The 14,611-nt window shown below is 41.3% G+C and overlaps 1 protein-coding gene across 2 annotated transcripts in view; it reads right to left on the bottom strand.

Annotated features, from left to right (window-relative positions):
• STT3A (STT3 oligosaccharyltransferase complex catalytic subunit A) overlaps positions 1-14,386 on the bottom strand; it is a 32,341-nt gene extending 17,955 nt beyond the window's left edge. The window contains exons 1-11 of one of the 2 annotated variants that reach the window (XM_032426320.1): positions 14,304-14,382; positions 12,996-13,072; positions 11,696-11,822; positions 10,560-10,620; positions 7,080-7,201; positions 6,578-6,723; positions 5,288-5,378; positions 4,337-4,443; positions 2,954-3,118; positions 1,349-1,529; positions 194-349 (exon numbers count right to left, since the gene is read on the bottom strand). In XM_032426320.1, the coding sequence (XP_032282211.1) occupies positions 194-349; positions 1,349-1,529; positions 2,954-3,118; positions 4,337-4,443; positions 5,288-5,378; positions 6,578-6,723; positions 7,080-7,201; positions 10,560-10,620; positions 11,696-11,783 (1,117 nt within the window). In that variant the 5' untranslated portion in view covers positions 11,784-11,822; positions 12,996-13,072; positions 14,304-14,382. Of the gene's footprint in view, positions 1-193; positions 350-1,348; positions 1,530-2,953; positions 3,119-4,336; positions 4,444-5,287; positions 5,379-6,577; positions 6,724-7,079; positions 7,202-10,559; positions 10,621-11,695; positions 11,823-12,995; positions 13,073-14,303 lie in introns of both variants that reach the window. The other variant, XM_032426319.1, reaches the window with a different exon arrangement.
• Between the last annotated feature and the right edge of the window lie 225 nt (positions 14,387-14,611).

Below are 14,611 nucleotides of genomic sequence, written 5' to 3'. Positions count from 1 at the left end.
TAACTGTTCAACTTCTGACTCCTACTCTGCCTCAAATATTAGAAAAATGCTTAGCCATCCTTTGTATGGCATAGGGTAAACAGGCAAAAAACAAAAACAACAACAAAACACAAGATGAGGGTAATTTACTTATTTTGAGTCAAATGGTGATTCTTACAAAAGAAGGCCACCTAAGAACACAAAGCAGACAGACCTGGAAACATGAAGACCAGAAGCTGTAGATCAAAATAGTATGAGGACCAGGTCGTGGGCTGGTGTTCAGACACAGAAGCAATGATGGGGATGTTGTTCTTAGCATAAGAAGGATCCAGCAGTGAGTAGAAACGCCCCGTCCAGGGAGATATTTTTCCTGGCAGCAAAGAAGCAACAAACATTTCACAATCGCTCCTGAAACAAAATAACCTCTGACCCTAACTAATCACAATTTTCCATTTTAATAAGAGTCTGAGACAGAGAAGGATTAGGTTTTTGTTAAAATGCCATCAATAGGGGCGCCTGGGTGGCTCAGTCAGTTAAGCAGCTGCCTTCAGCTCAGGTCATGATCCCAGGGTCCTGGGATCAAGCCCCACATCAGGCTCCTTCCTCGGCAGGAAGCCTGCTTCTCCCTCTCCCTCTGCCTGCCGCTCCACCTGCTTGTGCTCTCCCTCTCTCTATCTCTGTCAAATAAATAATCTTTAAAAAATAAATAAATAAAATAAAATGCCATCAATACTTTGAGGATTTCACTCCATCCTTTCTTTCAAACTTGAGAGTACTTTTGTCAGCACAGCTAGCAGAATAAAGTCAGGCTGTACATAAACTCAGAGATGGGAGGCAAAAGTGCTTCGTTCAAAGGGTTTTAGGTCAAATTTGGCCAAACCATGGCCAACTCTATAAACTCAGTCAGCTACATCCGCCAGTGCTGCTCCAAAGTAGACAACACACAGGGACTTGGGCAGAACCAGATCAGCCTCTGAGAAGTGAGGAAAACGTGGCATGCTAAACAGCCATGGGTTAGTGCATATGGGATTAGACAAGGCCGTATTTGTAGGGTACAGCCAGCAGTATCGATTTCTTCCACCCTACCAATAGGAAAGAAAAAAAAAAAGAGGAGAAAAATTAGCAAAGTGAGATACAGTCCTTTCACCAAGTGTGATATTTCTGACATTAAGAGCTACTCTAATGAGACATTCTTAACTACGCAGAATCCAAACACTGGGCTGACAAGTGGACTGAAATGTGAAGAAGCAGGCCTTTATACTCTTAGGAGGAAAAGAATGAATCTTTCTGTGGTCAAGAAATAACCCATATTTTTGAAGTTTTATTATATGTTCCATACCCATTTACAAAAGCTATGAGCCTTCCCTACCTGTCAGCATGAGGAGAGCTCCCACAGTGAGAAGGACAAAGCCTACCAGGGAGATGACACTTCGGAAAAGAACTTCAAACTGCTGTGGATTCAACTTGCTGCGCAGATAATCCACAAAGGCATGGATCTGGCAGAGCCCAAAGACCCCAAAGGCCGCCATGTGCTCTGATGAAAGGACAGGCTGTAGGTAAAAGCATATATATGACAATGCTGGAAAACAATGGATCTAGCCTAGACCTGAATTATCCTGACCTAGTTTGGACCAAACAAAGGGTCAAATGAGTTCTGAGGCCTCAGAGGAATTAGGGCCAATGGAGGGGAAGGTCTAATTCACCTGCTGCATTTTCCAAGGAGTATTTGGAATCCTCCAAAGCATCTCATATTGTATCATTATCATACCTCTGGCCTTTACTCAGGCTATTTTTTTAGCCTAGATAGCAATTTTCTCATTTTCCCAAAATTCACATTCACAGAATTTCTCATCACTCAAGGCCCAATGCAAATACCATTTCCTCCTAATCTGCCTAAACTGAAATCCATTATTCTCTATGTTCCATGCACTTTAGATCTCCTATATTACTTATAAATTCCTTCTTTGCTTAGACCAGTGGTTCTCAAACTAGGGAGCACCGTAACCATGGGGAGGGCAAAGAAGAGAGGGTGTTAAGACACAGATTTCGGAGTCCTCCCCTAGAGTTTGATTCAGTGAGTCTCTGATAAAGCCCCAGAATTTGCATTTTTTAATAAAAAATTTGGAGTTCATTTGCTTCTTCAGAATACTGAAATTTGTTACTATTTTTTATAATCTTTACACCCAACATGGGGTTCAAACTCACAATCCCAAGATCAAGTCGCATACTCTACTGAGTCAGCCAGCTGCCCCCAGAATTTGCATTTCTAACAAGTTCCCAGATGCTGCTGGTCCAGGAATTACATTTCCAGAACTGCTGTATTACAGAATATAGACACCTGCATGTATTTCCTTCCCTGCAAGACTGTAACTCCCTTAAAGACCCCTTAAGGACCAGGATCATATTTTTCATTTTTATATTTCACTGATTAGTAAATTGCATACACTAGATGAACAGTAAGGAAAATACTGCTGACCTCTGAATAAGGGTTCCATTTCCATCAGAATTTTACGTGAGAAATCAAACACACCACACATTACTCTTTGGTTTCATAGTTGTCTCTTAACCCTACGAGTAATGTGGTTACAACATTTGTGTTTTGCTTCCTAAAGGACTTTCACACAGGCCCTATCAAGAAGGTCAGGAATCATTACTAATACATAGACTCATCAACATTAAAAAGGACTGCAAATAACTTTGCATTTATATCAACTCAGATCAAAGTATCTCTCCTCCAATAAACCTAAGCCCAATTAACAGTCATTCAATTCAAACTTTATGGAACAAATATTAACGCACCCTGGAAGGAGACTTTAATGACCAATGATTCTGTTGCTTCAGTTAGCACAACAGTCCAAGGTTAGACTGTGAATAAGTCTTACTCTCTTCATCGGAATCCAAGATAAATCAAGCTGGTTGGAGCTGTTTAGAGAAAGTAGAAGTAGCTAAGAACTCTACTCAGTCTAGGGCTCACCTGAAAACCCACAAAGGAGATCTGCATGGAAAGAATGGTGCCCAGGCAGTAAACAGTACAGTAGGCCACGTAGATCCGGTGGGAGAAACGGCCTGTGAGCATCAGCACCAGTACATGGAGAGGGATCAAGTTGATCAAGAACACATAACCTCCCCATGAAGAAACCTATGACAGGATAAAAAAGAAGAGTTCCTCAGGGCGCCTGGGTGGCTCAGTTGTTAAGCATCTGCCTTCGGCTCGGGTCATGATCCCAGGGTCCTGGGATCGAACCCCACATCGGGCTCCCTGCTCGGCAGAAAGCCTGCTTCTCCCTCCCCTACTCCCCCTGCTTGTGTTCCCTCTCTGTCAAATAAATAAATAAAATCTTAAAAAAAAAAAAAAAAAGAGTTCCTCTAAGCATTCCTCCTCAGGCCCCCACTATACCTTAGGATATTACCTGTGACCTTGCAAAGAATACCTCTTTATACTAACTATAAACTTCATTTATGCCAAGTGGCTTAAAGAGTTTAAATAACTGATTTCTTTAAATAGGAAAATCAAATTCACACCTATTACTGTAACTCAATCCCCTATTCCCTATGCCTCCTGCCATCATGATCACAAAAGAAGCACCCAACCCTGATAGACACTGGGGAGGGTATGTGCTCTGGTAAGCGCTGTGAATTGTGTAAGACTGTTGAATCTCAGATCTGTACCTCTGAGACAAATAATGCAATATATGTTAAGAAAAAAAAAAAGAAGAAGATAGCAGGAGGGGAAGAATGAAGGGGGGGAAATCGGAGGGGGAGATGAACCATGAGAGACGATGGACTCTGAAAAACAAACTGAAGGTTCTAGAGGGGAGGGGGGTGGGAGGATGGGTTAGCCTGGTGATGGGTATTAAAGAGGGCACATTCTGCATGGAGCACTGGGTGTTATGCACAAACAATGAATCATGGAACACTACATCTAAAACTAATGATGTAACGTATGGTGATTAACATAACAATAAAAATTAAAAAAAAAAAAGAAGCACCCAACCCTCAGGGTTAATCTAGATGCAATCTATTATAACATTATATGGAGGATTTAAGGATACATGTTAAGCGAAAGCAGTTAAGGGGAGAAGTGAATACATAAGATTGAACAGGAAAAAATATAACCAATATGTACCCATAGGACGTATGGTATTTGGAGAACTTTAAAAATTAAAAACATTATCTCTACTTTGCTATTATACAATGGATAGATATCCACACCTGCCTTGGATTGGGCTTTGTAGGGACACAAGACAATAAAGACTTCTAGCCTCCAATCCATGGTCTCAAAGCCCAAGAGCTATTTCCAGTTTATATCAGTTGATCCCAATAGAGACACTCGTGGAAGAAAGGAGTGAAAAGTTACCATGTAGAAATAAGCAAGGGCACACTTGGCTGCCCAATAGATGGAACCAGTCTTTACTGCTTTGATCCACATGTAGTAGGTGAGTAGCATGCAAAAGATGGCAATCCCTGCAGAAAGAACAGAACAACAATTCATAAAAGGCCATACTGGCATAATATTTAAGAATACTATTCTGGGGGTGTCAGGGTGGCTCAGTCGGTTAAGTGTCTGCCTTCGGCTCAGGTCATGATCCCAGGGTCCTGGGATCGAGCCCCGCATCGGGCTCCCTGCTCGGCGGGGAGCCTGCTTCTCCCTCTGCTGTCCTCCTTGCTTGTGCGCTCTCTCTCTCTCTGACAAATAAATAAGTAAAATCTTTAAAAAAAAAAAAAAAAGGAATATCCATTTCTCAGGGTGCCTGGCTGGCTCAGTTGGTTAAGCATCTGCCTTTGGCTCAGGTCATGATCCCAGAGTCCAGGGACCAAGCCCCACATCAGGCTCCGCGCTCAGCAGGGAGTCTGCTTCTCCCTCTCCCTCTGCCCCTCCCCACCACTCGTGCTCTCTCTCTCTCACCCTCTCAAATAAATAATAAAATCTTTAAAATAAATAAATAAATAAATAAATAATAAAACCTTTAAAAAAAGAATATCCATCTCTCTTATCTAGGAAAAAAAAGCAAACGATTACAATGTTAAAATAACAGTAACATTCAACACTGAACTAACTCGACTTTTATGAATCCAGAGAAGAGCAAAAGACCTTATATAAGGAAAATTACCAGCTACCTTTCCGGAGGAGATGACAGACAGATTATAAATTTGTCTGAGGTCCCTTCCTGCCCATTTCTAATCTCCTCACCCAGATACCATTTTTGCTATTGCTAAACATCAGATATGAACTCAGATTCTACTGCATTTCCTGAAGATCTACTGAATAATGAAATGAACAGATCATCTTCAGCATTTTAAGTCTTACCTTCATTATCATAGGAGCCAGCCACAGATCGGGAGATATACCCAGGAACTACAGCAATCATGGCAGCAGCAAGAAGCCCAGCCCCTGCGTCCTGTAAGAAAAGAGGGGTAACAGGAAGTTAACACCATCCACTCCTGAGAGAAAAGAGAGGACCTACTAGTCCATTCTACTTAAAATGGGCCCAGGGAACAGTCCAACACTTTCCAAGGCAGAAGTGATGCTAGAAATGCTAGAAATGTTTGCAGCACAAGAAAGCTAAAAACTTCACAACCAATTCCCCATGATGAGACCAGTTTCTCTGAAACTGAATACACATATGCTAAGGACAGACAAATCATGTAAGCTGTCAGACATCAGACACTGCCCCAGAATGGGCTGTTTGGCTGGAGTATTCCCAGGCTTATGAGTCCCAAATCCCTAACAATATCTGCACACTGCCGAACAGTCACAGCTCTAAGAGGTGTGCAAGGATAATCAAAGGAAGACAATTATTATTTAAGTTAAAAAGCCAAAAGGTGATCATCTATCTGGACTAAAGATGCCAGGAGCTTGGATAATAAAGTTGGAATATCACAAGGCAATCTGTGAGCTCGGAAGAGAGGAACAGCGAAATATAACTCACACTCCAAAAGAGAGTAAGGACTTGTCTGTTGGAAGAGTCAAATTTGGAACAAGGGCAGCAAAGAGAAGGCTGAAAAGGTTTCCAAACTAAACTCAAGTGTCCCAAGACCTCCTACTAGTTTATCACCTCTCAGGTATCTCCCTGACACCATAGCCACAAACTAAGAATAGCATCCAAGGAACCAGGATCAGCAATGCAGAAACCTAGAAATAGAGAGTCAGTATTATGGAGCCTACTACAAAAGTGGTTTAATAACTTTTAAATAAATGTTTAAAAAAAATCAACAAATAATTGCTAAATGTACACTGCCAGTAGGAAAAATTAACCATTTTGGAACACTTCCTGTAGTTATTTTTCCTCTCCCTTAGATTGTGAGAACTTCAAAATCTAAAGCTCACATTTTACATTTTAAATGTTTTTTTTTTTCCTTCTGTAGAAATTTATATTTGACCTTCAAATGTTCTCTTATAAGGACAAACAGTTGCTAATAAAGAGAAACCACATATTCTAGGAAGGGGCTGGAGTGAACCCAATAATTTAGCCTAGCCAAAGTTGTCTTTAGTCTCTGGCTCCCTGCCCTTCTGACGCTCTCAATCCCCCACCCTTTAGCACCTGGTGGAGAGGTTCAACAACATTCATTCCCAAGCCTATCACCCCAAATCCTTCACCTTGAGCTCTTTGGTAAGGTGGTACGTGACGATGGTGGTGAAGGAAGAGAAGAGAGGGGCCAGGAACACACAGACATTCCGAATGTCGATGGTGATGTGGAAAAAATGGAGTACATGGTAGATTGCAGCAGATGTGATCATTAAGCCTGTAACAGGAAGAAGAAACCCCATTAGGTTATCTTAGTAAGACAAGAACTTAAGGGAAAGAGAAAGAGAAAATCAAAGTATCAATAAAGTGATAACATAACTCCTGAAAAACCACCATAAATACTAACACCTTGCAACTGTGCTAGGCCTATAAATTCCAGAATTTATGAAAATCCACCCATCCCTATCTCCCATATATATTCTCCTGTATATATAAGATCCATTTTTAGGGATCTGTAATCAGAATGAAGTTACAATTGTCACAAAATAAAGATATTTGAAATAAGAGAAATTGTTCCATAATATAGAATGCCTGATATCTCTTAAAAAAAAAAAAAAATCCTGTTCCTCTCACCTGGATAAATTGTTCCTCCAATGATTCGTCCCAAAGGGTACCAGGCCCGGTCATCAAACCAGTTATGGAATTTATAAAAACCCTCTTCAGCCAGGAACCGGGTAGTCCGATAATTAAAGTACCTGTGGCAAGAAAGAAATGATCTATGTCTCCTCCTCTTCATACTCAAATACTTGTACCAATTTGCAGAGAATTTTGTTCCTCAGGTTTCATCATTGAGGAACTTACCATTACTCCAATAAAAATCAATTTGGTACCAAAAATTATGCCAAGTATGAAAATCATTTTATATTACCATAAGTCTGCTCATTTCTAGCTCCATGTTTGTCTCAACTAAAGCACTGCTTCTCTAAGAAGGAAATGCAACTGGAGCCTAACTCAAGCAGGATACTTTACCAGCCTGGCAATTAGTAGGCATTAGCACCAGTCAGAGAATTCAAGCACCAAACATAAAACAGCTGAGATGTAGGCGCCAATAAATTTGGCCCTTTCCAAGAAACAGGAACATAAAAAAGAACATTTTGATACCACAGAGGAGGACACAAAGATAACTTCAAGTGATGAGCATCTCTAAAGATGTTGGTATAACATCTATACACCTCACGATTTTCTTAATCAACTCAGTAACACAAACTTCTTAATGAGTGTTTAAACTTAGAAGTCCTACTCATGTTATTTAAAATAGTTCTGGATGCCACCTACATAATAGCATAAAAATATAAATTACATAAAAATATTTGAGGGGCGCCTGTCTGGCTCAGTTGGTAGAGCATGTGACTCATGATCTCAGGGTTGTAAGTTTGAGCCCCACATTGGGCGTAGAGATTACTTAAAAATAAGATCTTTAAAAAAATATTTGATACAAATTCTTGGAGTTATACAGGGAAGGACACAATTCTTTAGGTCCAAGGTATGTAACCTCTTAAGTTTCTTATTTTAAAAGAAGAGAAAACAACAATTAAAAAAGTTAAAAATAAAAATAAGAATGACCAACAGACATATGAAAAGATGGTCAACATCACTCATCATCAGGGAAGTGCAAATCAAAACCACAATGAGATTATCACCTTTCAGAATGGCTAAAATCAAAAAGACAAGAAATAACAAGTATTGGTGCAGATGTGGAGAAAAAGGAACCCTCATGCACTGCTGGTGGGAATGTAAATTGGTACAACCACTGTGGAAAACAGTACAGAGGTTCCTCCAAAAATTAAAAACAGAGGGCGCCTGGGTGGCTCAGTCGTTAAGCGCCTGCCTTCGGCTCAGGTCATGATCCCAGGGTCCTGGGATTGAGTCCCACATCGGGCTCCCCGCTTAGCGGGAAGCCTGCTTCTCCCACTCCCCCTGCTTGTGTTCTCTCTCTGTCAAAAAATAAAAAAAAAAATCTAAAAAAAAATTTAAAACAGAAATACTATATGATCTAGTAATTCCTCTACTGAGAATTTACCTGAAGAAAATGAAAACACTAATTTAAAAAGATATATGCACCCATATGTTTACTGCAGCATTATCTAGAGTAGCCAAGATACAGAAGCAACCTAAGAGTCCATTGACAGAAGAATGGATAAGGATGATGTGGTGTATACACACACACACACACACACACACACACACACACACACACACATATATATATACGATGGAATATTACACAACCATAAAAAAGATGAGATCATGCCATTTGCAGCCACATGGAAAGACCTAGAGGGTATTATGCTAAAAGAAAGTCAGACTGAGAAAGACAAATACCATATGATTTCACAATAATAAACAAAAAGCAGAATCAGACCTGTAAAAACAGAACAAACTGATGGTTACCACAGGGGCAGAGGTTGAGGGGATGGGCTAAATGGATGAAAAAGCATGGGAGACACAGGCTTCCAATTATGGAATGAATAATTCACGGGAATAGAAGGCACAGCATAAGGAATATAGTCCTAACACTGTATGGTGACAGATGATAGCTACATTTGTCCTGAACACACCATAATGTACAAAACTTGTCCAATCGCTATGTTGTACACCTGAAACTAATGTAACACTGTGTACCAACTACATTCAAATAAAAATTTAATTAAAAAAGTAAAAATAAATAAGAAAAAAAAAAGGAAAAATATAAATAAATAAAAGGAATTTTTAATTACTAAAGGTAATGATGACTAACCACCTTTCCTGCCCATCCCTCTAACCCTACTTCCTTCTTGGTCAGTCAAGTTTTAGCAGCTGAAGTAAGCAGAAGTAGCAGATGGCAGAAATCTCTATCCTTCTGTTTGTTGCTAATGAATGTTATTTTGGTAACTGTCAGAGAAACAAAGGAATGAGGGTAGCAGGCAGTCAACATGTATGAGAACTATGTCCTTTACCTACGGGCAGGCAGGGCAAGGCAGAGGATGTATAAATTAGTGGGAAGAGGTCTGGACTGGGGTCACAACCCAGGCCTCAGTTTCCTGCTCCACAAAAGAAAGCATCAAATCACAAGATCTTTACAGTTCCTTCTAGGTCTATGGCCACAGAGCAGATAGTCTCATTTACCCTGACCATCTTGCCTCAATGTTTGTCATCTAGAGAATCTGAGAAAAAGCCTTAACAGACTGGTGATCAAGAAACAAAAGGATATGTTTTCTCATTCATGAGAAAAAAAATATAAATTGATTTGAGAGGCCCCAAAGAATATGCCTCCAAAGTGCTTTCAAATACCTACACAAAATAACAAATTTGCAGATCAACTTTTGAATCAATGCTCTATAAGCTAAAATGTGATATTTTTAAAATATTAATGACACTTAAAGAACCTATGATTCTGGCTTTCCAAATTTTTAATTAGGCCTGAACTTTAGGCAATACAACATAGTGACTCTAGTGTCTAGAGATGGACAAACCTAGATTCAAATCTTGGCTCCTCTAAACATGTAACCTTCAATAGCCTCTCCTAGCCTCAGTCTCATTTATATAAAGGAGAAAATAGCACCTCCATCTCACAGGGTTGTAAGGATTTAGAGATAATCTGTAAAACAGTGCTTAAAACAAAATGAATACTCACCTAAAATCCCTAATCAAACTCATGGCTTTAAATGTTCCCCAATATCTTAGAACTTAGCCAATAGGCCCAATTTCTATCATATAAATTGTTAAACAAAAAGTCATAAATCTCAAGTTCATGACTTGTGATCTTCTTCTGAGCCTTAAACATACACCAGGCCCCTTTCCCTCAATTTGTATCACTTAACTGTGGACCAAGCTGAGTAGCCAGACTTCTCTTAGCCTAGCCAGATAACGAGTTTGAGAGACTTACTTGGTTAATTCCAACAGAAATGTCTCAAAAGGAAGCAATTATCTCCTCTGGAAAACTTGAGGGTTTTTTGCCCTAAATATATAGGAAGCACCCATCCCCATCACCAAGAGCTGATTAGAATTTGACATTTGAAACCCATGAACCTGAAGCTTCCCAAAGCAAATACCAGACCAAGCAAAAGTACTCACGGATCAAACTCATGGATGACACTTTCAAATCTCAGGACAGCAAAGAGACGGGTGGAGAACGCTGCGTAAACCAAAGTTAATATTTTAATGGTAGTCTGCCATGAAAAATAATAGTAGATTATAGTATCATAGAGATAATAATATTATCCAGCACAGAAGTCACAGGAAATGTAAAATGATCCCTAAACAGGGGTGGCTGGCTGGCTCAGTCAGTACAGCCTGTGACTCTTGATCTTGGGGTCATGAGTTGAATCCCATGTTGGGGGTAGAGTTTACTTAAAAAAAAAAAAAAAAACCCTGGGGCGCCTGGGTGGCTCAGTCGTTAAGCGTCTGCCTTCGGCTCAGGTCATGATCCCAGGGTCCTGGGATTGAGCCCCGCATCGGGCTCCCTGCCCGGCGGGAAGCCTGCTTCTCCCTCTCCCACTCCCCCTGCTTGTTCCCTCTCTCACTGTGTCTCTCTCTGTCAAATAAATAAATAAAATCTTTAAAAAAAAAAACAAAAACCCTGAATAAAGTATTTATCCATCTCTCCCACACAGGAGAAACAAAAACAAGTTCACTTTCCCTTGACAATGACACCTACACTTTCCACATAGGTAGGACACATTTAACTACTTATTATCAAGGCCTGTAACAACGCATTCACCTATTAATACTGCACTCAACTTACATGCTCACTTTTTTTATATGTTGACCTCCCCTCCCCACAACTAACTTTTACTTTGGAGCAAACTAAGAGACTATACTTATGACTCATCAAGAGCTAGAAAATCTAAAAAAATAGAATAAGTTCTGAAGAGATTTTCAGAAATACTAAAGTAGGCAACTAGACTGAAGACAATTATCTTTTATAAAATTCAGTGTCCAAGGGTCCCCAGTATATCTTCCAGCCCTATGAGAAAACAGAATTAGCACAGCATGCTTCCCATTCTTTCTCAGATGATCTCTACCCCTGACTTTTATAATCCTGTTTCCTGTATTTTGTCTTCATAAAATTATACTGTTAGATAACAGTAAAAAGAACACATCACAACCTACTGAAAAGAACAAGGCATCTAAGAAAGCCATTCTTGAGTTTTTTTCAAGATTTTCTCCTTTCCATCCCCAAAGAAAGAGAGGTCCACATGCACACTCACATAACACAGCAGCCATCGACAGAATGAGAAGCTTCAGAAGTGTGTCCTGCTTCTCATAGGACAACCGCAAAAATCCCAGCTTAGTCATCTTGACATCAATGGGTAGCAGCAGATGACACTCAAATAGCTGAAATGGAAAAGTCAACAGTGTAGGATATTAAACACTTCCAATTTATCTAATTCATTTTCATATTTTATGGTGGCAAAAAAACCATAAAGGAGACAGGAGCTAATGAACACGCCAGAGAGGGTCAGAGCTAATACTAACACCCAAGCCTTGCCTGAGGTATGACTGACTGGCAAGGAAGTAGGCATAAGTCAGGTCTATGGGTCAAGACTCAAAAGGAGTGACTGGATTCTATCACCATAATTCTGCTTCCTACTCCTTCACAGCTAACAAGTACATAATCATTACTGACAATAGCATGGTACAACAGGAGTAAAGAGCAAACATGGGAATAGAAAAAAGGTGGTTAGGGAAGAGATGCAAAGAAAATAAGAAAGACTGGAAATAGAGAAAAAAAATAATTAAATGGAGAAAGAGAGCGTTCTATTTTTTTTTAAAGATTTTTTTTTATTGGGGCGCCTGGGTGGCTCAGTCGTTAAGCATCTGCCTTCGGCTCAGGTCATGATCACAGGGTCCTGGGATCGAGCCCCGCATCGGGCTCCCTGCTCTGCGGGAAGCCTGCTTCTCCCTCTCCCACTCCCCCTGCTTGTGTTTCCTCTCTCGCGGTCTCTCTCTCTCTCTGTCAAATAAATAAAATCTTAAAAAAAAAAAAAAAGATTTTTATTTATTTGACAGAGACACAGTGAGAGAGGGAATACAAGCAGGGGGAGTGAGAGAGGGAGAAGCAGGCTTCTCAGAGAGCAGGGAGCCGGATGTGGGGCTCGATCCCAGGGCTCTGGGATCATGACCTGAGCCGAAGGCAGACGCTTAACGACTAAGCCACCCAGGTGCCCCAGAAAGAGAGCATTCTAGAAAAAAGCAGGAATGTATGAAAGAAAGCAGGAAATGAATATTAAGTACAGAGATGAAAGTAGAAATCAGAGAAATAAGTCATGACTGAATATGCCCAATTTATGGCCCTACATTTCAGCAGCAACTGACTGGCTACAAGCTTCTTTCTGTTCCAAATCCCAACAGGGTCAAAGGGTCAACTGAAGAGCATGACTGATCACTACTGCAGGTAGTGATGCACTCAAGAGGGAAAGACAGACATACACAGATCACTGCACTTTCAATCCCATATTATCACACTGCAACTACTGCTCAGATCTACAGCCACTTCCAAATGCCTACCTCAAGACTTGTCTGTAATTGACACTGCTGATTTAAGCCACTGATCTCAGAGACAGCTCATGGAACTAGATGAAAATCTGAAGGGAAAATAAAATAAATTTTTCCTACTGAAGCACGGAAAGCTCAGGGAAGAAAAAACAAAACTAGATTAAAACAAAATGCTGAAGGAAGGAGGTTAGCTATTTCTGTTTAAGATAGTGCTACCTTCTTAAACCATAAGCTGATCAAGGGCCAAATGATAAAGAATATAGTAATAAAGGATATGCAACATTGTTCAAGACTGCAGGGGGAAAAAAGGAACCTGCATCCCTCCCAATCTTCTTCTCACTGTAACTGGAGGAAACGAGGGGAAAAAATAACACCGGACTAGGTGGAAGGCATTAAGAAGCACCCATTCCTAGCCCCAACAACATCTTTTCCATAATTAACTGTCCCAGAGGGACAGTTTTACATGTGTTTTTAAATTACAACCCCAAAATTTTACCCTATCTTGCAATCAAAAATAAACACCTAACCCTAGGAAGTCAATAATCCTGCCACACCCCACAGGTTTGTATGTTTTTCTGGAATGCCTGAAACAGAAAAATGTTTACACCACTGAGTTGATATGAGCCACATACCTAGAAGAGTCAACAGAGGAAATGAGAGTACTAGAACCTCTACCTGAAAACTGAGTACAGGAACTGGTAATTTAAGTCAGGACCTTAAGGGAGTTTTCCTAGTGTGCTCTCTGGTCATTTTAGCACATCGCTAAAGCAAATAAGGGCAAAGACACTTTTATACACTTAGCATCTGCTCTCCTCGACGGTGCCTGTGAGCTGTGGCATCCTAGTCCCACCCTCGTTCTAGTTTCCAAGACTGCAACCTCCCCAGCCCAGTTTGCCTGCACACTTTCTCGCACCCTCTCACTCTTTTACTCCCCTCCACGCCCCTCTTCTGCTCACTCTAGCGGGTCCCAACTCCCTGCCTCCCACCTCACATAACTCAACAGCTCTGACACTACCCCTCGCGGGCACCCCACCACTTAGCGTCCTGAGCGCCTTCCTCTCCAGGACTAGTCCCAGGATCCGATCTTTCGCACACCCTCCTGGCCTAAGCGCACGCCCCACTCCGGACCTTCACATCCTTCCATTCCAGGATGTCCCCACCCCACATCCCACGCCCCCTCCTCTGCAAGACCCTAGACTCCGCTTCACACACCCCACCCGCCGCCATTAGAGCCCCACCTCCTGCTCTTCGTTCAGCGCCACCAACAACCTGGGCTGCACCTGCAGCTAATTCTCAAGTTATAGCCTAAGGCCTTCTCACCTGGCCAGCGTTCCTCAAGAATCCGCTCGGTTGTCTCTGCCATCCGTTCAGCGGCGCACCCAACCCTGGCAGCGGCCTGTCCGCCTCCTGGACCGCTCCTCATTGGCTGGCTCTGGTTCGATACCACACTTCGAAAGAACGATAGGATTGCGGAGCTGTCTGTCAGAGCCAGAGGCGTGGACAAAGCCGCGCTCCCACTTCTTAACTGGACAATACAGATATCACTTAGCAGCCAGGAGGCGGGACTTCATGCTCCCGCCGAGCTGTGATAGGCTCGCTCGTGAGAGCGAGAGCGCGGAAAGAACATG

Source organism: Phoca vitulina, unplaced genomic scaffold (assembly GCF_004348235.1).
Source record: "Phoca vitulina isolate PV1807 unplaced genomic scaffold, GSC_HSeal_1.0 scaffold34, whole genome shotgun sequence".
Lineage (NCBI taxonomy): Eukaryota > Metazoa > Chordata > Mammalia > Carnivora > Phocidae > Phoca > Phoca vitulina.
The sequence above is the reverse complement of the archived record's forward strand: the minus strand, read 5'-3'. Positions and strand labels throughout refer to the sequence as shown.